Source organism: Talpa europaea (assembly GCF_964194135.1).
Source record: "Talpa europaea genome assembly, chromosome: 2".
NCBI classification, from domain to species: domain Eukaryota; kingdom Metazoa; phylum Chordata; class Mammalia; order Eulipotyphla; family Talpidae; genus Talpa; species Talpa europaea.
In genome coordinates this window covers 88,070,064-88,094,606 of record NC_140068.1, presented here as the reverse complement: position 1 = coordinate 88,094,606, position 24,543 = coordinate 88,070,064, and the positions used below count along the sequence as shown (strand labels likewise).

Below are 24,543 nucleotides of genomic sequence, written 5' to 3'. Positions count from 1 at the left end.
CCCTGGCCGGGGATGGAACTCATGCTGCAGTGGCTGCAGATAGCTTCATAGGTTGTGTCTTAACCCTTTGTGCCACCAGGGAGGCCCTACATTTATCCCTTTTGCTGAACAATCTCTATATACAAACAAAATAGGTTGTTTAAGGTTTTTTTTTTTTAAAGATTTATGTATTTATTTATACAAGCACTGGGTACAGTCAGAAGCGCGGGAGGGTGAGAGAATTCACCAGAGCCAGAGCAGGGAGCAGAGCAGGCAGAAGGACCGAAGTACACTGCTGAGGGGAGCAGCGGGCGGCAGGAGAGGTCTGCATGCCATGTGGGACCCTCCTCCGGTGGCCAGGGAGCAGCCGGGGATTGAACCGGCGCTGCAGAGGCTGTGGGCAGCTTCAACAGCTATGCCACTGGGGAGGCCCTGTTTAAGATATTTTTGAGAGGAATTTAGGTCTCAAGAAGTTTTTGAGTTTTTTTTCCTAAGTATATCCAGCTTTATGAAAGATATTTTCATAAACAATCACAGTACTTAAGGCAGGATGTGGGCAGACAGTCATTAACTCCCCACTGCAATGGACTACCCAAGTCAGAAAGCCATTTTCAAACCCAATGAACTCTCCATTTGATGCTTTGAATAGGGGAAGTTTATGTGAGTGTTGATATTTTCACATTAAGCTTGTTGTTTAAAAACTTTTCACAAGCCAAAACTGATTTTCAGGTAATGAAATGAAAATGGTCAGTGCCACTAATGGTGTGGGGGAACTCGTGGCCATTTCTAAGACCCTGCTCTTATGACTGCAGATATCAACCCACATCTCCCCGAGTTTGTGGATTGGCGTCAGGATCCACTGGGTGACAGAAAGTCTTTTGATAGTTTTATGGAATTGATCCATGGGGATTACTTAAAAAATTTGTGTGTGGACTTTTCACCTATCAGGTAAGAATTCAGGTCCCCTGGAGTTCCCCAGGGCATTCAGCTCTCTCCTTGGCCACAGAGTGCAGGTTTCTAGCAAACTCCAGATGATGAACACCACACTAAACAGGTTTGCCATAGGTTGCCCCCTTTGGAATTGGACCTTTGGGTCCACACAGCGCACATGAATCCAATATATAACATAACCTTTCTTGACCTTGTAACCCAGTCTGTGTGCTTTATCCTGTTGGCTGGGTGGAGTGCCCTCCGGAGGGCTGACAACCCATGGTACTGCCACCAGCACCCCTGAGAAGAAAGCACATGGCGTGGGCCTGTGTTTTCCTCCACAACTCCCAGATGTCCTTGTAAGTGCCAGTTTTGGCTTACATGATGGCTGCCACCAGATGGAAAGGCAATAGAGCTGTTTTGTTTTTTTTTTTTTAAAGGCAAGTAAACAAAAACCTGCTACAACATCCTTGAATCTCAAAAACATTATGGGAAGTGTATGGCAACATACATCTGAAGGGTGTGATCCTATACCTCTTAATCATATACAATATTGTAAACCAGTGTTACCACAGTGAAAAAATAAATAAAAGCAAAACAAAAATCATTATGTTTTTTTTAAAGATTTATTTTTATTTACTTATGCATACAAGAACTGGCGTGTAAACCAGAGGTGCAGGTGGTTAGAGGATTCACCAGAGACTGAGTGGGGAGCAGAACAGGTGGATCTACTGATAAACACTGCTGAGGAGAACAAGGGAGGAGACAGGAGAGCTCTGCTGGGTCATGTGGGTAGCTCCCTGGTGGGGGATGGATCTCAGACTGTAGCAGTGATAGTGCTGAGTCTTAATCGCTAGGCTACCAGGGAGGCCCCTGTATTTTACATTTTGAAAGGACAGTTTTATTAGGAAAAGGAGAAGATGAGAGGCACTGGCATAGTCATGGGCAGTCAGGGGAGCTGCCGCTTTGTGGAATTGTTATCTGTTGTTAATTTCTTCTAGGGTGTGACTAGGTTGATTTGTAAGAACTGGTGATTCTCTCCAATGGCCTTCAACTGCCATATCCCCACCTCTGGTCTGTGCCTCTGGATACTTTCTTTCTTTCTTCCTTCCTTAAAGATTTATTTATTTATGCATACAAGAGCTGGCGTACAGGCCAAAGATGCAAGGGTGAGAGGATTCACCAGAGACAGAGTGGGGAACAGAACAGGCAGGCTAACTGAAATACACTGCTGAGGGGAGCAGCGGGCGAGACAGGAGAGGTCTGCTGCACCATGTGGGTTGCTCCCTGGCTGGCCGGGGATCGAACTCATGCTGCAGAGGCTGAGAATTGCTTCATAGCGCGGTGCTTGCGCCACCAGCCTCCTTCTATACTTTCTTTTTAATGATTTTTTTTTTTTTTAATTTTCTAGAGGCATGTCTTATTTATTTATTTATTATTTGTTTGTTTGTTTGGTTTATACATGCACTGGGTACAGTCAGAAGCGCGGGAGGGTGAGAGAATTCACCAGAGCCAGAGCGGAGAGCAGAACAGGCAGAAGGACCGAAGTACACTGCTCAGGGGAGCAGCGGGCGGCAGGAGAGGTCTGCGCGCCATGCGGGACCCTCCTCTGGTGGCCGGGGAGCAGCCGGGGATCGAACCGGCGCCGCAGAGGCCGCAGGCAGCTTCGCAACCCAGCGCTCAACCGCTGTGCCACCGGGGAGGCCCTCTCCTTCTATACTTTCTATAGAAGTCCAGCAGTTGGCACCTAAGGATTTTTCATTTCTACAGCTGATTTAACGTTAATCATTTCTATCCCATCTGCAGTTTCAGATCCTGTGACACCTCCACCCTAAATTTTCTCCTCTTAGCGGCCATCAGCAGCCAAATACATAACACAATAATACATAATGCATGGTAAACATGCCCCAATACAAAGGTCTGACTGCATCAGCGAGCACCTCGCATAAAGAGCAGAGGGCGGTGCCCGCACGCCCGGAAGGCCTGGGCATGGGAGGGGCCCACGGCGCGCGCAAGGTCATCCGTCCTCTAGGGGTCGCCCGCCCGCCTGCCCGGCGCTGCGAGCCGGCAGCGAGCTCTCTTGCGGCCACCGGCGCCGGCAGGCCCTTCTTCAGGTTCGAGGTTCCGGCCTCCTGGGACTGGGACCTAGAGAAAAGGGGGAAACCGGAGATCGGGTGGGTGACCAATGCAGAAGTCAACCCGCTCCAGGGAGCCAGACTCTTGTGTTTTTACTCTGAGGTAATGTGAGAAGGGGCGCGGTCAGACTTCTCCGCGGAAGCGAGAGCGGGTCCCCCGAGAGGAGCGGGCTGCAGGCGGGGCGCCCCGGCTGGGGCCGGCGGTCGGGTGCTGCTGACAGCACCCCGCTTCCTGGCCAGCAGCCACCTCTCTCCCCCGCCCTGGCTGCCGCCTCCCAGCCCAGACCGCGGCCTTTGGAATACGGAGCACCCTTCCTCGGGGGAAACTTTCTCTTCCCTCCACTCTCGACCTTCCCCCCCACAGGTGAAGCCTCCATGGAGCGACTCCTGGCCCAGCTGTGCGGCACCAGCGTGTTGCAGCCACTCCCCGTGTGGGAGGGGGACACTATGGGCCATTGCTTCACTCAGTTGGTGCTTAGCGCCCTGCCCCACGCGATTCTCGCCGTGCTCAGTGCCTGCCACTGGGGCACCCCGAGGTGGGTAAAAACAGGTGCAAGACATCAGTCCATGTATGCCTGCAGACCCTTCCCGAAACCTTCATTGCCCTGCAGTGTAGCCAGAATAGTAAGGTCTCTGGGGTAGAGCAAAAGTAGAATGAACTCTGTAGTGTGACTGTCTTTTTTTTTTTTTTTTAAAGATTTATTTATTTATTTATACAAGCACTGGGTACAGTCAGAAGCGCGGGAGGGTGAGAGAATTCACCAGAGCCAGAGCAGGGAGCAGAGCAGGCAGAAGGACCGAAGTACACTGCTGAGGGGAGCAGCGGGCTGCAGGAGACCATGTGTGCCATGTGGGACCCTCCTCCGGTGGCCGGGGAGCGAACCGACGCTGCAGAGGCTTCGGGCAGCTTTGCAGCCCAGCGCTCAACCACTGCGCCACCGGGGAGGCCCAGTGTGACTGTCTTTTGAGGGGAGAGGGGAAAAGTTGTTCTTCTAATTAGCATGCATTTAATTAAACATATAGCACACTCCCTCGCACATTTTTAAATGCCCAGTGTGTGGTAGAAATCATCACTTTTATAGATTTTTTTTTCAGATGCCCAAACACAGTCATTATGAATTGGAGACAAAATTGGATGAGTGTTCTGAGCCACAAAGGATAACTTGTGTTGAAGTTGTGGGTCCAGCCTCACCACTTCCATCTATGAATCTTGTGTTCCTAGGCTAAGAAAAGTGTATGTGGTCAGCTGAGGAGGAAGCAGTAGGTAAAAGAGAAGAACAAAATCAAAGACCTAATCCTTTATTTATTTTATTTTTTTTAAAAGATTTATTTATTTATTTATACATGCACTGGGTACAGTCAGAAGCGCGGGAGGGTGAGAGAATTCACCAGAGCCAGAGCGGGGAGCAGAGCAGGCAGAAGGACCGAAGTACACTGCTGAGGGGAGCAGCGGGCGGCAGGAGAGGTCAGCGCGCCATGCGGGACCCTCCTCCGGTGGCCCGGGAGCAGCCGGGGATCGAACCGGCGCTGCAGAGGCTGCGGGCAGCTTCGCAACCCAGCGCTCAACCGCCGTGCCACCAGGGAGGCCCAAAGACCTAATCCTTTAGAGGATGTAAGGTGTAGGTGCCAAACTGACTTTGGTTTTGTGTTTAGTTCCTGTATGGATTGATATGGCTAAAGTTAGTGTCACTCTAGCTGCTGGCAAGACAGGGAGTATAGTCTCTGCCTTTGGGAGACCCTCATCTGATGGACAGAATGTATTGCTATCCAAGATGAATTCAGGGGCCAATGAATACCTTCCTTGGGTAGGAAAAATTTCAGATATGCTTGGTCTGGGAGGGATCCTGATGTATTATGCAGAATGAGACAAAAGTCTAGAGAGGGTTTATCAGCACAGATATCCACAGCCTGCTCAGAAAAGTATCTATTAAAAATGGACAGTCTTCATACTTTAATCATGTAATCAATAAAAATGGGGGAGGGGTTTGAACAAATTTTCTTCACTTCATTTAACAAACTTTTATGCTTTGGCATGTCTCCTGCCCAACTGTGATTATGCAGGTGCCCCTCATTTTCTTTCTCCTTTTCCCAATAAAGCTGTCCTTTTAAAATGTTGAAAAAGAAAGCAGACTTTTGTGCTTTCCTGAAAAAGGTTAGAGAGATCCTGAATCTCAGACAGGAAAGGATCTTAGGACTTTGGCTCCCAACTCCTCATTGCTTACTGCATTGATGAGGAACATAAGGTTCAGAGCAGGAAGGAGACTTGCCCAAGGTCATAAGATTGATTGATAGCCACTGTGTCAGTGTTCCAGCCTCCAAGGGCCAACATCATTCTATTTCTTAGGAAAGAAATATTACTTTCTTAGGAAATACTAATTTCTTAGGAAATAGAATTATTAAAGATTTACTTTTTCTCTAGCATAAAGTCCTCCATATATCTGTGATCAGCTGGACTTTTTTTTTAAGGATTTATTTTATTTATTTATACATGAAGTAGGGTGTAGGCCAGAGGTGTGGAGGCTGAGAAGATTCACCAGAAACAGAGTGGGGAGCAGAACAGGCAGATCTACTGAAATACACTGCTGAGGGGAGCAGTGGGTGAGACAGGAGACATCTGCTGTGCTATGTGGGTTAGCTCCCTGGCCAGGGATTGAACTCTTGATGCAGTGGCTGGTGATAGCTTGATAGTGCTGAGACTTAACCCCTTGTTCCACCAGGGAGGCCCTCAGCTGGACTTTTTTTTTTTTTTTTTAATAAATATTTATTTATTTATTTATACAAGCACTGGGTACAGTCAGAAGTACCGGAGGGTGAGAGAATTCACCACAGCCAGAGGGGAGAGCAGAGCAGGCAGACTGACGAAGTACACTGCTGAGGGGAGCAGCAGGCGGCAGGAGAGGTCTGTGCGCCATGTGGGTTGCTCCCTGGCCGGCTGTGGATTGCTTCATAGTGCGATGCTTAACCCCTTGCGCCACCAGGAAGACCCCTCTAACCAGGCTCTTCATGTTTAATATAACTTTAATTAAAAATTAATTTTGGTGGTGAGAGAATGGTGAGAAATGGTATGGGTAAATTAGAAAAATGGATTATGTTAATCCAGGAAGATTTCTTGGGGAGAAAAGGCTCTGGGTTCCAGGGTAAAGTGGGGTAGTATAAGGTGTACAATGCAGAAATGGGAATTGATTCCCTCTAGGTAAGTGAGTTATTGGAGGTGTGTCTGGGCCCTGAGTCAGCCATGATGTGCCTCCTTTTCTCTTTTCCCCCTTGTCCCCAGGAGTCCAGATTACAACCTACCCTGCAGTCCTGGCTGGCGCCTCCGACTTGTAACCTCCTTCCTGCTTTCCATCTTTCCACTGTTAGATTTCCTTCCAGTTGCTTTGCCACCAGGGGCAGGCCCAGGACCCATAGGGCTAGAGGTGCTGGCAGGGGGCGTGGCAGCTTTGGCTTGGATGAGCCACAGCCTGGCCCTGTGGGCGTTGGCCCATTCTCCTCATGGCTGCTCCCGGGGACCCTTGACCTTGGCTCTGGCTGCCTTCCTGCCAGCCCCAGCCCTCGTGCTCACCCTCCTGTGGCACTGCCAGCAAGGCACACTTCTGCCCCCATTTCTCCCAGGGCCCCTCTCCCGCCTATGCTTTCTCATTCTGCAACTGACTGCTCTCTTGGCCTATGGACTGGGCTGGGCAGTCCCTGGGGGACCACGGGAACCCTGGGCCCAAGAGCCCCTCCTGTCTGAAGAACCTGAGGTAGCTGAAGATGGGGAGAGTTGGCTGTCACGTTTTTCCTATGCTTGGCTGGCACCCCTGCTATCCCGAGGCGCCCATGGCGAGCTCCGGCAGCCCCAGGACACTTGCCGCCTCCCCCATAGATTGCACCCAGACTACCTGGCCCGTGTCTTCCAGGCACATTGGAGGGAGGGGGCCCAGCTTTGGAAGGCTCTGTATGGGGCTTTTGGGCGGCACTACCTGGCACTTGGAGTGCTAAAGCTGGTGGGTACTATGATGGGATTCTCAGGCCCCCTGCTGCTATCCTTACTGGTGAGCTTCCTGGAAGAAGGGCAGGAGCCACTCAGCAACGGCCTGCTATATACCCTGGGGCTAGCCAGTGGAGCGGTGCTGGGGGCAGTGCTGCAGAATCAGTATGGGTATGAGATTCGGAAAGTGGCTCTTCAGGCACAGGTAGCCGTGATGAATATCCTATACCGAAAAGCACTACAGCTGGGGCCCCGGCGCCCTCCTGCAGGGGAGGTCCTGAACCTGCTAGGCACTGACTCTGAGCGCCTACTCAACTTTGCTGGGAGCTTCCACGAGGCCTGGGGCCTGCCCCTACAACTGGCCATCACTCTCTACCTGCTGCATCACCAGGTGGGAATGGCCTTTGTAGGGGGTCTGATCCTGGCAGTGCTGCTGGTACCTGTCAACAAAGTGATTGCCACCCGCATCATGGCCAGTAACCAGGAGATGCTGCAGCACAAGGATGCACGGGTCAAGGTGAGGGGCTATTGGGGTCCCTCAGCAATCTGGAGATCCCACCAAGCATCCAGAGCCCTAGGTCCTCCCATGCCGAGTGCCTGAGGTTTAAAGAGCTCAGGGTGGAGAAAACTGGCATCAAATCCTAACTCTCACGAGTTTAATCACCTCAGATAGTCACTTAACTTCTTTGGGCCTGTTTGCTTATCTGTAAGATGAGGATAATAGTTTGCCTCATAGGGCTATTGTGAGGATCATATGAAATAGTGCTTGGTACAGTGCCAGCCACATAGTAAGCACTAAATAAATGTGGTCCATTAGTAGTAACACAGGAGGTAGGCAGTAGCCTCACTGACCAAATGCCTAGGCCAACTCTGGATATTGGGGTTAGTTCTGGGTTCTGTGTACCTCTATAGGGGGATGGCAGTCCTGGGAATCCATACAATATAGTTGGCAGCCTCTTACTGGAAGAGCTCAGAATGCTGATTCAGGGGGCTAGAGAACTGTTCCTGATAACTGGTTAGGGATGAGACCATTCCTCTTCCTCATGACAGCTGTAGGCTAGGTCTCCAGGGCCATCTGGGAAAGTCCTCAGTGCCTTGCTGGCTTACAGTCTGGGCAGTGCAGATGTTAGGATGCAAGGCGTCCCTCTGACCGTGGCCCATCTTGCCTGATCCCGTCAGCCTGTCTGGCCCTGGGCTGTGGCCTGGGTTCCTTTCTATGCCTTTCTCCCCCTCAACAACTTCCCCTGGGTGATCAATGGCCTGCTGGAGGCCAAAGTGTCCTGTGTCTTCCTACAGAAACAGATCCCCTACCACCCAAGCCATGGACTAGGTGCTGTCTTTACAGCTGTCTCCAGGCCCCAACGCCTACATCTTCTGGCTTTGGGAAATAGTCCTCAGTCACTCACCTAATGGGAGGAGTGCTTTTACCCCAGGGCAGTAACCCCCTGTACTTCCCACCACTTCTGTCTCCTAGGAAAGAGGGGATTCCATACACTCCTGAGCCTGGCTGGAGCGTATGGAGAAATAAAAGACTGGGAGGGGAAACAAAGGCTGAAAGAGTATGAAGGCAGGACTTCCAGAAAGGACTGACATGAGGCAGAAAACCTAGGTTAGGGAAACAATGGTTGGCGCTCAGAATTACCCGAGATCCTGGGGAAGACTTGGCAGAGGCTTGGACAAGTGAGCAGTGTATCCACTTCACACTGCTCTTTTGTCCCTGTCCTTAGCTCATGACAGAGCTGCTGAGTGGCATTCGGGTCATCAAGTTCTTCAGGTGGGAGCAGGCACTGGGGGCTCGAGTAGAGGCCTTCCGGACTCTGGAACTGGGGCGGCTCCGGGTCATCAAGTACCTGGACGCAGCCTGTGTGTACCTGTGGGCTGCCCTGCCGGTTGTCGTCTCCATTGTCATCTTTATCACCTATGTCCTCATGGGACACCAGCTTACTGCCACCAAGGTGAGGATCAGGAGGGAAGGGACTGCTGCATGAAAACATGGGAGGGAAAGCAGCAGCAAGGAAACTGCACTGGATCGGAGAAGGGGGTTCAGGCCCTCCGTGCTGCTGGGAAGGCGGGGAGGAGGATCCCTAGTTGCCTGTCCTTTCCTGACCAAGAGAAAATTCTCTGAAGAGACCTTTTTCCAGGGCCCTGGATATATAACCCTTCCCTTTATGAAGGGATTCCTCTTTTCCTTTCCTCTCTTCCTCTCCAACTTCTGGTTAGGCCCAGACTTGGTGTTAAGCCCCCTTACCCTCATTCTGATGCTTTGGGAATAAAAAAATCCATGATCCAGTGCTGAGAACAGCAGATATTGTTATTTGGACATTTGAGATGGTTTCAAAATGAGTTAGCCAGTGTGCTTATCAAGATGCAATCTGGATCTCTAAAAGAAATTTGACATTTGTAGGATTTCTTGGAGTGGCTACCTCTACCCAGGGACTGTCCAGTTTATCCCTCAGTTCTGCCGCCCTGTTTTGCTCTCCAAAGACCTGTCCACGTGGCCACCCATAGATCAGGCCTCCACAAAGCTCTTGTGCTTTGGGTGATGTTTCACTCACACTCATACCCATTATTCCACTCTACCTAGGTGTTCACGGCCCTGGCACTGGTGCACATGCTCATTCTCCCCCTCAACAACTTCCCCTGGGTGATCAATGGCCTGCTGGAGGCCAAAGTGTCATTGGACCGGATCCAGCGGTTTCTTGACCTTCCCAACCACAATCCTCAGGCCTACTACAGCCCAGGTAATTGGGAAGTGAGAGGGCAGAACCCAGTGCAGGGTGAGGAGGGAACTGTAGCCCCTTGGGCACTGTACATAGAGATTGTAAGGAAGGGCCAGAGGTGGCAGGATCCAGGCAGAACAGGTTCCTAGGGAGGAACCTCAGATCAAGTCAGGCTGAATCAACCCCCAGATTCATATGGGATAGGCAAGCCAATGACATGGTCCTGGTTTACCTTCCCCAAGCAGTAAGTTGTAAATTAGAAGCCCAAGTTGAGAGACTTCTTCCCTGTTAAGATCCCCCCACAGAGCTGTCTACAGCAGTGGAGCTGCATGAAGCCCTGTTCTCCTGGGAACCAGTTGGAACCAGCCAGGAGACCTTCATCAGTCACCTTGAAGTGAAGAAGGTTTGTTGGTCAGACACCCTGTGAGAGTCCCCAAACTAATGAGGGAGATGGGGGTTTAGGGACGGGAAACAAGAATGGAGCTGAGCATAGCTACTGATCCTGTAGCTCTAACTACTGGCAGAAGGATGGAGGGGTTTTACTGAGCAGGTTCTAATCAGAGAGGAGATGATACCTCAGCTCTGTCATTCTTCCACACACAGGTCTTTTTTTTTTTTTTAATTTATCCATTTATGCATACAAGAGCTGGGTACAGGCCAGAGGTGTGGGGGGTGAGAGGATTCACCAGAGACAGTGGGGAACAGAACAGGCAGACTGACTGAAACACACTGCTGAGGGGAGCAGCAGGCGAGTCAGGAGAGGCCTCCTGTGCCATGTGAGTAGCTCCCTGGCTGGCCAGGGGATCGAACTTGTGCTGCAGTGGCTGTGGACAGCTTCATAGGTTGTGTCCCATCCCCTTGCGCCACCAGGGAGGCCCCACACACAGGTCTTTCAAGCAGTCATTTTTAGCTGGTCTTTGCATAGTTTACCTAGTCCAGAACAAGTGACCTTCCGAGGCTAAAAAGTTCTCAAGGGACCTCAGAGCTTCTCTACTATCTTCCCCAGGCTGGGAATCTGGAGGAGAGGCCCTGCTACAGTCCCTTTCGAGAAAGATTTTTGTGAACAGGGTGTATGAGCCTCTATTTAGCCCAGTTAAAAAGGGATTACACCCCCTGTGACTCATACCTGGTCAAAGAAGCACTTGAAGTAGAACATTCCTGGCAGGACACAACTGTTCACTATAGTCCTGAGTCTTCACTCTCCATTGACTTCTGTCCAACCCTTTGGCCCACAGCTCACCCCAGCATACTCCAGGGGTGCCCAACCCGCCTTCACCACATTTGGCACACATTTCTTGTTTGGGCTATGTGTTTTGTTTTTTCTCTTAGTTCAGGCAAGATAAGGCTGGAGTTTTTCATAGGAATTTTACTAATGTGTCAGTGAGGCTTTTTTGGATGTAAGTCATAGAAACCCACTGGAGCTAGCCTAAGCAAACAAGCATTTATAATAAGGATATAGAGATAAATAGTGGACTCCAAAGGCAAGCATGCAGCTAGGTCTCAGCAAGCCCCAAACCAGGCCCTGACTTGCAGAGTGCCCTCTTTCTGTCTGCTGCCCTCTGTAGCTGCTTTGTTCTCCATGTGGACTTGCTCCCCATTAGCAGATATCGCTGGAGAGCCCTCCCCCAGGCCTCAGCCTAAAAGAGGGAGACTGCCTGGGGAAGGGTCTCATAATTCTGGTCCTCACTCCTAGATGAGTCAACCCTGGCTGGCAGGGTGGCCGCATCACACACACAGCTTCTGGGAGCCCCACCTGGTTTTGGATAAGGAATTTGTCTCCTTTCCGTATAGGGAGATAGTGCAATGATGTATGGAGCACAGGAAAATTTTAACTGCAGATCCCCAAATGGACTCCTGTCCTTTTAGCTCTGAGATATCAGAAGTCTAGCCACAGATGGGATTTGGCCAGCAGTCCAGCCTCCAGGCCTTGTAGTCTGTCTCCTTCCCCCTGCTCTTCCCATTCTGGTTCCCCTCAGAACTTTCCCTGGTAGTTCTTGGGCAGTTTTCCTCCTTTGCTGTCTCACACACTGTACCTCTCCAGATGCCCTTTACACAGAGAGTGAAATGGATAGCTCCTTGGAGTAAGAGGTAAAACATCCTACTCCTCTGGGTCCAGCAGGGTATCTAGTTCTGAGGTACAGCGCAGGCTGTGGGGGTGCAGAATTTCCCTAGAGACTAATTGGGGCCTGGAGAGAAAGCTCGGTGGGATGATTGGCAGCCCAGGGCCTCGGGAGGGAGACCTGACTGTTGATTGTATGGCTTCCTTGCAGGGTGTCCTGGTGGGCATCGTGGGGAAGGTAGGCTGCGGGAAGAGCTCGCTACTGGCTGCCATCGCTGGGGAGCTCCACAGGTAACCAGCCTCCAGTGCCCCCTGTCCTCAGCTCTGCCCCTCAGCAAACACTGACATAGCCCTGCTGTGTGGTGGACTCCTTTTTAGGGGCCAGAGAGGCCAAGATGAACAAGACATGGTCCCCTTCTTGGGAGAGTTCCCAGTCTGGACAGGGGAAGGCAGTCAAAAAAGTGAGTTAAAATCATCACACTTGAATGTTACAAGTGCTACAAAAGGAGTGAAGAAGAAATTAAAAGAGCTAAAAAGAAAAAATTAGAGACAATGAGTGAAGAAACAAAGGGAAACATCAAACATCAGCTACTGTTAGAAAATGTGGTTGTGTAGAAAGGGAGCCAGTGAGAAAAGAGGTGTGAAGGAGGAAGGCCCTTTTATTTGAAGGTGAAAAAGTGTGTAGGCTACACTCTGCTGCGATCCTTCATACATCTAGCCGAGACAGCTGCTGGCCCCAGCCACAGAGCAGTTTCTTCCCTTCCAATTGCAGACTGAGCCTTTTACCCTCAGTAAGGCCTCTTGACCTCAGTGGCTGCTGATTCAGGAAGCTATGACATGAAGGGGGGCCTTAGGTAGAAGACAGCAGTCTAGGGAGGCTTCTGGGAGGCAGGGGCTGAGCATGGAGGGAGCCCATCCCCATGCTGTTGGCCTGGCTCTGCAGGTTGCATGGCCGGGTAGCCGTGTGGGGGCTGTCCAAAGGTTTCGGCCTGGCCACTCAGGAACCCTGGATCCAGTTTGCCACCATCCGAGACAACATCCTTTTTGGGAAGACATTTGATGCCCAGCTGTACAAGGAAGTGCTAGAGGCCTGCGCCCTCAATGACGACCTTAACGTGAGTGCCTGGCCTGAATCTTCCGGGTCACCTGCTTCCCCTGAGTGCCTGACACCTCAGGTCAGAGACTCACCTCTGGGAAGGGATTGCTTCTACTTGGGCATCATTTACCAGGACCTGGCTGGCTGATTTTGATCCTCCCAGCGTGTCCTGCTTCTTGGTACCCTCTTCCCATTAGACGTTTGGGAAATGACTAATGTAGATTTCTTCTGTGACTTTCTCACCTACCTCCCATGTTGCCTCCAGAACTGTCATCACCACTGTCCTACCCAGGTACATGGGGAACCTCTCTGGAAAGGAGGGCTGCTAACTTTGACCGTAGAGCATCTGATATTCATTTATCATTTGTTTCTACATTAATCATTTTCCAAACGTCTACTGGGTACCAGAAACTGTTCTAGATACTAAGAAAAGAGATGAAAAACAAAATATTTCCCTTGCAGTCTCAGCATCTGATGGACCGCAAATGCTTCCTCTGGTGTGGGGCCCTGTTAGCTAAGGAGACTGCTTCCAAGGCCACAGGAAGGCTCAGGCTGCAAACCTGTGAATGTTTTCACATTGAATTTGCCTATTATCCCTTTGCCTGGTAAAAAAGCAGGGTAGTGAGTGTGACATTGGTTAAAAATTTATGACTGCCCTTTACTAGCTGTGGAGCAACTGTGAGCAAGGTAGTTTTTTTGTCCGAGCTTTGGTCTCATCTGAAAAGCAAATAATACCAACTTCATAAGGTTGTTGTGGGATTGGATGAGATATGCTGTAAGGTGCAAGTGAGTGTTCTGCTGGAAGTATGACTTCTTCCCTCTGACTTGCTCACCCCAAATTTAAGCCCAGTCTCCTCAAGCATCTTGGCTTTTTTTTTTTTTTTTTTTTTTTTTTTTGCGTAGAACTGGGGTATAGACCAGAATTGCAGGGGGTTAAGAGGATTCACCAGAGACAGAGTGGGGAGCAGAACAGGCATATCTACTAAAATACACTGCTGAGGGGAGCAGCAGGCAATAGAGGAGAGGTCTGCTGCACCATATGTGGGTTATCTCCCTGGCTGGTGATCAAATTCAGGCAGTAGTGGTAATAGTGCAGACTTGGAACCCCTAGGCCACCAGGAAGGCCTTCCTGGCTCTCTTGACCCTTGTCATCTCTTCCCTGCAAAGGGATAGGAAGTGGGCTAGAAGGTATAGGAGGGTTTTCTGACCAACAATGGGGGGCCTGTCCCATCAGATCCTGCCTGCTGGAGACCAGACGGAGGTAGGGGAGAAGGGTGTGACGCTCAGTGGGGGACAGCGGGCCCGGATTGCCCTAGCTCGTGCTGTCTACCAGGTAAGTTAAAGGTGGGGATTCTGGAGCCTCAGGAGTTCAACTGAGAGGGGAGGGGAGGAGAAATTTTCATCAGCATCCAGTTTCTTACTTCCCACCTCCATGCTTTTGTCATGTTGGTTCCTTGGCCATCCCATCCAGAATTTGGCAGGATTAGAAGAGTTAAGGCAGAATTAAAGATCCTTTAAAAAGCATTATATAACTTGAGAACCTGGGAGCGAGGAAAACTGAGCATTGGCTTTGCCCTTGCTTAACTGAAGGGAAGTCCCTCCTCAGATCTCACCTCCTTCTCTACTGCTGTAGGGGTAGCACCTAGAGTTCCTCTCAATTCTCTTCTCTGCCTGCCTTGAGATCATGTCCTAGGAGGGGTCTGAGTTCTAGCTAGGGGACTTAGGGCTTAGAGCCCATGGCGTCCCCACTTTTCCCTAGGAAAAGGAGCTCTATCTCCTCGATGACCCTTTGGCAGCTGTGGATGCAGATGTGGCCAACCACCTACTGCAACGGTGCATCCTTGGAATGCTGGGCCACACCACACGATTGCTTTGTACCCACCGCACTGAGTACCTGGAGAGGGCTGACGTGGTGTTGCTGATGGAAGCCGGTCGCCTCATCCAGGCTGGTAATGGCCACTCGGGGGAGCCCAGCTGAATGAGGGAGGCATCTGCCCAGGTATAATGGGAGAAGAGGACAGATGGACTGTCTGATATAGACTGCCACCTGCTCTGTGTGTGGCCTGGGCCCAGTCACCCTTCTGTTTAGTGGGAGGCCCTCTCCTGATTTCACAGAACTGGTGTGGGAAATGGAGAGCAGAAGGGAAAGGAGCTCAGTGGGGAAATACTGGATTGGGGACTTAGGCTTTGTGACTGGGTACTTTGGGGAACTTGCAGGCCCAGATCTGTAAGACAGTCTGATATCCTTGGAAAAGAGAAAGCAGTCAGGTTTTTTGTTTAAAAAAAATGTTTTTGTTAAAAAACACGCACAAACACTGAAGGATTATGATCCAGAGACATACACATCTGTAAGTTTACTGGAAGAGAAACAGGGAGAAATGAGGAGAGCCTCCCCTAGTTAGAATTTCATGAAGTTGATGAAAAAGCTCTGCAGTAGTGAGAGGGGACTCTGGACAGGGTGTTTGGAGTGGCTGTGACTCTCCTAGGGATGAACATATGCTGCCTGCTGATTGGCCTCCAGATGCAGAGGGGCGGACTTAATGGTCTGCTGAACAGAGTGGGGTCTCAGGGCAGGGCCTGCCAGGGTGAATCAGGAAGGAAGTCCAAAGAGAATGCATACATAGTTTAGAAAAGCATAGTATATATACCCAGAACAGGCTCTTCTAATCTCCCTCTACCTTCCAGGACCTCCCTCTGAGATCCTGCCATTGGTCCAAGCTATCCCTCCAGACTGGGCAGAGGGTGGACAACAGTCTGATTCAGGTATGGCCCAAGGGGGAGAGGATGGGGCTTGCTCTTCGCCTCCACACTAGAGAGAGGTTTTCTTGGAAGCCTACCTGCCTTTTTTCAACACTGAGATGTGTTTGCAATACTGCCCCTGCAAGTGTTGTCCCTGCCCTGCAAGCCCTATCCCTTCCTGATTCTTGCAGCCACAGTCAAGTCACTACAGAGACCAGAGAGGACAAAGGAGGGCCTAGAGGTGGAGAAGAGCACATCTGGTCGCCTGCTGCAGGAAGAAAGCAAGAAGGAGGGTGCTGTGGCCTTCCACGTGTACCGAGCATATTGGAGGGCCATGGGGTGGGGCCTGGCCCTGGCTATCCTCTTCTCTCTGCTCCTCATGCAAGGTAAGAATATCCCTGGAAGTTCCTTATCCTACCCAGGGTCCTGTTGTTTAGGTCCCTACACATCCATCACATTTTTTTTTTTTTAAGATTTATTTATTTATGCATATAAGAACTGGGGTGTAGGTCAGAGTGCGGTGGGGAGGCAATGAGAGGATTCACCAGAGACAGAGTAGGGAACAGAACAGGCATATTGACCGAAATACACTGCTGAGGGGAGCAGTGGGCAAGACAGGAGAGGTCCGCTGCGCCATGTGGGTTACCTCTCTAGCAGGGGATCGAACTTGTGCAATGGCACCAGATTACTTCATAGTGCTGACAGTTAACCCTTTGTGTCACCAGGGAGGCTCCGACATCTATCACTTTGTACTAATCATTACAAAGTCTGGAGACTCTGGCCTCCCTGGTGGGCTAGGGGCTAAATCTCAGCACTATTATTGCTATGGCTTGAATTCGATCCCCAGCCAGGGAGCTGACCCACATATGGCACAGCAGACCTCTCCTGTCTCACCCTTTGCTCCCCTCAACAATGTATTTCAGGGGGCTTCCCCGGTGGCGCAGCGGTTGAATGCTGGGTTGTGAAGCTGCCCACAGCCTCTGCAGCGCCAGTTCAATCCCCGGCCACCGGCGAGGGTCCCACATGGCGCGACAGACCTCTCCTGCCACCTGCTGCTCCCCTCAGCAGTGTACTTTGTCAGTCTGCCTGTTCTGCTCTCTGCTCTGTCTCTGGTGAATTCTCTCACCCTCCCGCGCTTCTGACTGTATCCAGTGCTTGTATAAATAAATAAATAAATCTTAAAAAAAATAAACCACACAGTGTATTTCAGTAGATCTGCCTCTTCTGCTCCCCACTCTGTCTCTGGTGAATCCACTTATCCCCCAAACCCCAGTTCTACGTTAAAACAAACAAAACAAAACAAAGCCCAGAGACTCACCAAGCACTGGCAATGCTAGGATGAGGCATGCCCCTAACTCTAAGCCCCAGGGTCCATAGGGGTACACTCTGTATCCATCTTCTAGTCTGCCCCATTCTGCAAAATTTGAGATCCTGCTGTCCCCAGAGCTAAAGGGTGATGGGCCTGGGAAAGCACACACAGGGAGGACATGGGATCGAATGAGGGTGGGGAGGGCCAGGTGAAAAAGGGTAGAACCCAGAGTCAAAGACAGAAACGGGGCATTTGAATAGAAGGAAGGAGTCTCCAGTGCTCTCCTTCGCTCCACCCCTCAGGCACACGGAATGCAGCTGACTGGTGGCTCTCCTACTGGATCTCCCAGCTGAAGGCAGCCAAAAATAGCTCCTTGGAGGCGCCAGTCCCCAGCAGCCCAGACTTCACAGGCCTCCTCTCCGCCCAGCTGCTCCTCTTCTCTCCCGGAAGCCTCTAGTGAGTGACAAGGCTGGGTATAGGCCTGGTACTCTCTGAAGAGTTACCAGGCACTGAGTGAGAGTTGGGGGCACTGGTGTTCAGGAGCTGTCTCTTAGAGAGTGAGGAGAGGAAGTGTGTGTGAGGTGGGGGAAGGAACCCCTGAGTGGCCCTACTTTTGGTTACCCACAGCCCCCTCCCCACCATCCAGCACCTCAGTGTTCCCACTGCCTAAAGCTGCCTCCAGTGGCTCCTCAGACATCCGCTTCTACCTCACCGTCTATGCGGTCATTGCTGGCGTCAACTCCCTCTGCACCCTTCTCCGGGCAGTGTTCTTTGCGGCCGGCACCCTCCGGGCAACTGCCACCCTGCATCGCCGCCTGCTGTGTAGGGTCTTTAAGGTAAGAGGATGGGGGATGATTTCTTTCCAGTACCTGGGCTCCATAGTGGGCCCCATCCTGCCTCCCAGTCCTCACTTACAGCTTGCAACCTGCAGAGGCTGAGAGCAGAGTTGCTGCCTGAGTGCAAACCCAGGTGCTTAAGCCTGTAGTTTTCTCATTTGTAAAATGGGGAGAAAAGAAACTTCATCACAGTCTCTTCCGATTGGACTTGAGGTGCAGGGGCTGAGTTAATCATACCCCATAGTTCATGCAAGGTCTCTTTTGTTTTATTTGTTTTTCCACCTCCTTTTATCTGCCTGCCCTATCATATTTCCCTTCCTTTCCTTGATAAACAGTCATTCCAAGTATATTTACTATGTGTCTTTGTCTTTATCTTTTTTGCAAAATACCTATGTGTTTTGTGCACAGATTTTAGATTTTTTTTTAACATTTATTTATTTATTTATACAAGCACTGGGTACAGTCAGAAGCACAGGAGGGTGAGAGAATTCACCAGAGTCAGAGTGGGGAACAGAACAGGCAGACAGACGAAATACACTGCTGAGGGGAGCAAGCTGGCGAGACAGCGGAGAGGTCTGTCTTGCCATGTGGGACCCTCACCAGCAGCGGGGCATCGAACCGGCACTGCAGAGGCTGCGGGCAGCTTCGCAGCTCAGCGCTTAATCGCTGCGCCACCAGGGGAGGCCCTGTGCACAGATTTTAATAAGTGATTTTTCATTTCTTATTATTTTTATTTTGGGCTGTTTATAAGACCTATCCCTGTTGCTATGTATCTATCTGGCCTGTTACTTACCGTACAGACTTATTATGAGGATTTAATTTAGTACATAGAAAGTGCTTGGCACATAGTAAATACATAATTAGTAATATTATTAATGTTAATATTATTACAAAACCCTTTCTTGTCTGTTTTTAGGGCCTCATAATTAGTCTGTAGAGTAGGTACTGGTGTGTGTACATTTTACAGATGAGAAAACAGAATCAGAGTATGAGTGACCTGACCAAGGCTAGTTCCCTGCAGAGCCACGTTCTGAACCCAATATGAAGTGGATCTTTCCCCTGCCTGTCGGGGCGGTGACCTGGCAGAAAACTGTGTTCTGACTCTCCTCCGGGAGCCTGTACAGGCACCTTCAGATTGTGAAGGAATTCACTCTCCTACGCTTTAGGAGGTGCTTCAGAAAGTCATTCACCTAGTTCCTTGCTGGAAGCAAAGACTTTCCCTAAGTAAAGGCAGAGAATTGGAGGATGGCAAAGGCAGGGGAAGGGAGAAGACTACTACTGTTCCTCCCAGTAGCAGTCCACACAACTAGCAATTCCTAAGCACCTACTCCAGGCCAAGTAGACTGCTCTGAGCACCTGACAGCTGCCTACATGGTCTCTAATCCTGGTTACAGCCCTGTGAGATATGGTTACATTATCAGCTGCATTTCCCAGATGAGGAGTAGGGACTCTTTTTTTTTTTTTTTTTTAAAGATTTATTTATTTATGCATACTAGAACTGGGTACAGGCCAGAGGTGTGGAGGGTGAGACAGAGTGGGGAGCAGAACAGGCTGATCGAATGAAATACACTGCTGAGGGGAGCAGCAGGCGAGGCTGGAGAGATCTGCTGTGCCATATGGGTAGCTACCTGGTGGGGGATTGAACTCATGTTGCAGTGGCTGTCTATTGCTTGATAGCACTGTCTTTAACCCCTACACCACCAGGGAGGCCCCAGGAGTAGGGACTCTTAAGAGATTTAGCTCCTGGCAGCTCTCTTGCCCACCTGTGACCATGCAGGTGCCTCTCTTTTTCTCCTTGTCCTTAAATACCTGTCCTTTTAAAATGAGGGATGGGGGGGGGGCGGAGATTTAGTTCTTGGTTAAGGGTCTCACATCTAGTAAGTGGCAGAGCTAGAATCTGAGTAACAGTCTGGCTCCAGAACCTGAGCGCTTAGCTGTGAGATAATACCGACTTCACCCGCTGCCCTCACCACTGTCTTACTGCGAGCCATCCAGGATGTTCCTCCTGACAGCTGACTAAATCTCACAGGCCTATCTACTGGAGAGAGATTAAATCCCTGCCCTTGAAAGGGGAGTAAGCATGTCCAGCATGGCCTGTCAGGGTGGGCACTGGCCAGAAAGATGGGAAAGTACCCTCATTGTGCTTCTTCCAGGCTCCACCCACCTCCCCCCTCTGCCCCCAAACTTTGGGGACAGTTTACTCCTTTCCTATTCTCTACCATAGAGCTCTTTCCTACCCCCCACCCACACCCTGAAGGCCTACCCCCAACACCTTTTCTGCCAGACCCTGCCCTGTTCCAACCACATCTCTTCCAGGCACCAGTGACCTTCTTTGAGTCCACGCCCATAGGCCGGGTCCTAAACCGCTTCTCCTCTGACGTGGCCTGTACAGATGACAGCCTGCCCTTCCTCCTCAATATCTTCCTGGCCAATGCAGTAGGTCTGCTGGGCCTCCTGGTTATGCTGGGCTCTGGCCTGCCCTGGCTGTTGCTGCTGCTGCCACCTCTGAGCGTCATTTACTACCGTGTGCAGCGCCACTACAGGGCCTCCTCACGAGAGCTGCGGCGCCTGGGCAGCCTCACCTTGTCTCCACTCTACACCCACTTGGCTGACACCCTGGCCGGCCTCCCAGTGATCCGGGCTGCCGGAGCCACCAGCAGGTGTGTGAAGTCTGCCTCTCCAAGCCAGAGCCAGGGGGATGAGGTGCTGGGGGTGGGGAGGATGTGAGTGGCATGCAACATGAGGGGTTTCAGGCCTCTTGAGCAGGAAGGATAGTTAAGGACAGTATGGGAAAGAGGAAGAAAACAGAAGGAAGGCCTGTGGGGGTGTGGATAAGCTCCCAGCTGCAAGTTTCCTGCAGAGAAGGAGTCTGGGTAGGTCAGTGCAAGATGAAATAGCCTTGATTCCATTCTGGCCTCCCCCAGGTTTGAGGAGGAGAACCAGAGACTTCTGGAGCTAAACCAGAGGTGCCAGTTTGCTGCCAGTGCCACGATGCAGTGGCTGGACATTCGGCTACAGCTCATGGGGGCCGCAGTGGTCAGCGCCATCGCAGGCATTGCCCTGGTGCAGCACCAGCAGGGCCTCGCTGACCCAGGTGCCACCCGGGCCCTATACCCTCACCTCCACAGCATCTTCCCACCCCTGCCCTAGACCTCTCCCTGAACAATGCCCCCAACATTTTCACCTGCCACCCAGGGTTCCGTCATCATTCCCATTTTAGACTTGAGAAATTGAGTCTCCAAGAGTGACTTGTTCAGGCAGTGGTGATCTGGAACTACGAGTATTCTCACCTTCAATCCCTTTCCCTTTCTACCCCCAGCTTCAGCACCCTGCTCCGCCCCCTCCCCCCATAGCTAGCCTCTTCAGGCCTACCCCACTCCCCTGCATCTATATCTGTGATCTTAGACTGAGTCCTATAGCTCCTGACTTCTCTCTTGGCTTTCTTTGAATGCCCAGTCCACAGCTTTGGATTCTCCCTTTCTGCCCCACCCCTGCCCGTGCACATCCCAATGTCCAAGCCCACCCTAGCGCTGGTGCTCCTCTCCCCCAGGACTGGTGGGCCTGTCGCTATCTTATGCCCTGTCCCTAACGGGCCTGCTCTCGGGCCTGGTGAGCAGCTTCACGAAGACAGAAGCCATGCTGGTGAGTGTGGAACGGCTGGAGGAGTACTCCTGTGACCTGCCTCAGGAGCCTCAAGGCCAGTCCCTACAGGTAGGCCTACACCTTGCCCCAGGTGTTGGAACCCTGAAGGCCCCTCCTTAAGGCTCAAGTGCCCCCTCCCCATTCTGTGCCTTTTGCTCCTCACCATCTTCCTCAGCTCCGTTAATATCCCCATTTGAGCTTTACCCTTTTTCACTGTGTCCTCATCTTTGTTTCCATTGTCTACATGGACCCCGCTGTTGTCCTCATTTCCCTACCTTTCCTCTCTCACCATTCACTTTTCACTTATTCTTCTCCTCTCTTTCCCCTCCATCCACCCTCCCTCCTTCCTCCCCATCTCTCTTATCCCCCACCATGGACCCCACCAGCTGGGCGTCGGCTGGCTGACCCAGGGGAGCGTGGAGTTCCAGGACGTGGTGCTGGTGTACCGAACAGGGCTGCCAAATGCCCTGGATGGAGTGACCTTCCGCGTGCAGCCTGGAGAGAAGCTGGGTATTGTGGGCCGCACAGGCTCCGGCAAGTCTTCGCTGTTATTGGTGCTCTTCCGGCTGCTGGAGCCCAGCTCGGGGCGAGTACTGCTGGACGGCGTGGACACCAGGCAGCTGGAGCTGGCCGAGCTCAGGTCCGGAGGAGGAAGAAGGAGCTTAATCTGATAGGAAGACCCAACTAGGAAGGCTTTATGTGCCCTCAGGGCAGCCAGGGTGCCTCAGGGGTAAGATGGAGGAGAGGACAGGCGGGTGAGGAAAGAGAGCGCCTTGTGCTCGGGTGCAGATTTATAGCTGGTCTCAAGATCTTCAGCTTTATCCAGGGCCACTTCTCCTGCTTCATCTTTCTTGTACTTCCCAGCCTACACCCCCCGCCTGTCCCTACCTCCTAGATCACTGCCTCCCAGGCCTTCCCTTTCACCCTGTCCCAAGCCCTGGAAGTCAGTGCTCAGGGTAACTCAAGACCTGGACCCATTGCCTCCTGGCCACAAGTGGCCTCATCAGGGACTAAATATCACCCTACTCCCACCCCAGGTTAACTTAGTTGTCATTTTTTTTTTTTTGGTGGGACCCTCGCCGGCGGCCGGGGAACGAACCGGCGCTGCAGAGGCTGCGGGCAGCCTCGCAGCCCAGCACTCAACCGCTGCGCCACCAGGGGAGGCCCAACTTAGTTGTCATTTTTGCCAAGTCCCATGGCATGAAAAAGGTAGAGGAGCTCTGTCCTAAAGGCCTGCCTGATTCCAAGCCCTGGCCCTGGTCCTGGCCTCTCTTCTAACCTGTGGTGCTCTTACCTAATAGACCAGATAGCTTCTCAGCACCCAATTCCGGGCCTGCACCCAATTCCGGGCCTTAAACCTTGAAGTACCCCTTACCTGTTCAAACCCGTGATGGTTCTTTGCCAGCAACTGCTTTCCCAGTGTCCACTAGAGCCAGTGCCACAGTTTAGGCCACACTTGTTCCATTTTTGGTACCTCAGTGAGAGCTAAGCTCCTTAAGGACAGTTTATGCCTTGGGTATTTGTCACAGCGAAGACACAGTTATAGGTTCATGGCCAACCACCTGCTGGAGGTGGGGTGGGACCAGTGTGGGGGTTATGTTTAGGCCTTATTCCCAAGCTTTTCTAGAGGTGCTAGAACTATAGCTAAAACCTGTGCTGGGAGCAAAAGTGTCCATATCTCCAGCTTAGACCGCATGTCCTATCCCCTCTTTGTCCCCCAGATCCCAGTTGGCTATCATCCCCCAGGAGCCCTTTTTGTTCAGTGGGACTGTTCGGGAAAATCTGGACCCCCGGAGCCTGCACGAGGACAGAGTCCTGTGGCAGGCCCTGGAGCAGTGCCACCTGAGTGATGTTATCGGATCCCTGGGTGAGTAGTAGGCCCTACCCTGCAGGGTGGTGGAAGTGGGGAGAGATCCGGATCTGGGGGTGAAGACACTGTGCTTTGCAGGTGGTCTGGATGGTGAGGTGGGCGAGGGAGGCCGAAGCTTATCCCTGGGTCAGAGGCAGCTGCTGTGTCTGGCCAGGGCTCTCCTCACAGATGCCAAGGTAAGACAAGAGGAAGAGACATTGGAGGGCCAGGAAGCAGGCAGAAGGCATGTTAGGGGTAAGAAGGAGGGTTGAGAGAAGTTTCGGGGGACCATAGGAAGTGGGGTAATGCTTGATTAGGAGCCAAAGCTAACCTCCTCTCTTCCCTTCCATAACCTTTCTACAACTAACAGATCCTGTGTATTGATGAAGCCACAGCAAGCGTGGACCAGAAGACAGACCAGCTGCTCCAGCAGACCATCTGCAGACGCTTTGCCAACAAGACAGTGCTGACCATTGCCCACAGGTATGCCAATGTCCAGTGGGAGAATCTAATCAGGAACTATGGTGTCATGAACCCAGAGCCTCCATTCTCTTCAGGGACCCCATGGATTAGGGCCCTTGAGATTCCAGCTCCCCGCCCCCAAAATCTCAGCCCCTTATTCTCTAGACACTGATCAAGTACATGATTGGAGGGAAACTGCAGTCCCTCCCCTAGCACAGAGCCAGGGCTAAAGCCTGTCTAGAGAGAAGGAATCATCTCCCGTTCCCCCACCTCCTTCTCACACACAGGCTCAACACGATCCTGAACTCGGACCGGGTGCTGGTGCTACACGCGGGGAGGGTTGTGGAGCTGGATTCCCCTGCCGCCCTGCGCAGCCAGCCCCACTCGCTGTTCCAGCAGCTGCTGCAGAGCAGCCAACAGGGTACCCAGTACTCCCCCTAAGGCCCCGAGTCTGACCCCCACCCTCCAGGGTCTCCCCTGTCTTATCCACCTCAGGGCAAAGGTATTAGCGCTCTTTTATATTCTTTTTGGTTCTCCCTCACTTCCCCAGAGGGGAGAGGGTCTCCCGGGTTCCACTTTGGAAACTACTCATTCTTGGATGGCAGGGTCCCAAGATGCCCCAGAACCAGGCCTCTGCTCAGGACCTTTCATATCTGGGACTCTAGGCAGGTTTTTCTGGCAAAGGAACCCACTTGTACTTTCATAGATTTATTTGATAAAATTCCCATTTTACATTCTGTGTATTAAAAAAATAATATTTCTGTTATGAGGCTGAGTTCCCTCAGTATGTGTACCCCAGCTGAGGGGTGGTGAGGAT

General features: G+C 51.5%; 1 protein-coding gene across 1 annotated transcript; it reads left to right on the top strand.

Moving 5' to 3' along the window:
• Nucleotides 1-3,416: 3,416 nt before the first annotated feature.
• ABCC10 (ATP binding cassette subfamily C member 10) lies at nucleotides 3,417-24,167 on the top strand (the record flags this gene model as incomplete). The annotated part of the gene is made up of 21 exons (XM_084228070.1): nucleotides 3,417-3,580; nucleotides 6,319-7,531; nucleotides 8,742-8,969; nucleotides 9,599-9,755; nucleotides 10,028-10,137; nucleotides 12,005-12,084; nucleotides 12,737-12,908; nucleotides 14,124-14,222; nucleotides 14,649-14,838; nucleotides 15,575-15,652; nucleotides 15,820-16,014; nucleotides 17,240-17,393; nucleotides 17,584-17,773; nucleotides 20,090-20,433; nucleotides 20,698-20,867; nucleotides 21,324-21,484; nucleotides 21,802-22,055; nucleotides 23,137-23,282; nucleotides 23,364-23,461; nucleotides 23,635-23,747; nucleotides 24,014-24,167. The coding sequence occupies exons 1-21, from the start codon at nucleotides 3,420-3,422 to the stop codon at nucleotides 24,165-24,167; spliced, it is 4,467 nt and encodes a 1,488-aa protein (XP_084084196.1). The 5' UTR covers nucleotides 3,417-3,419.
• Nucleotides 24,168-24,543: the final 376 nt, after the last annotated feature.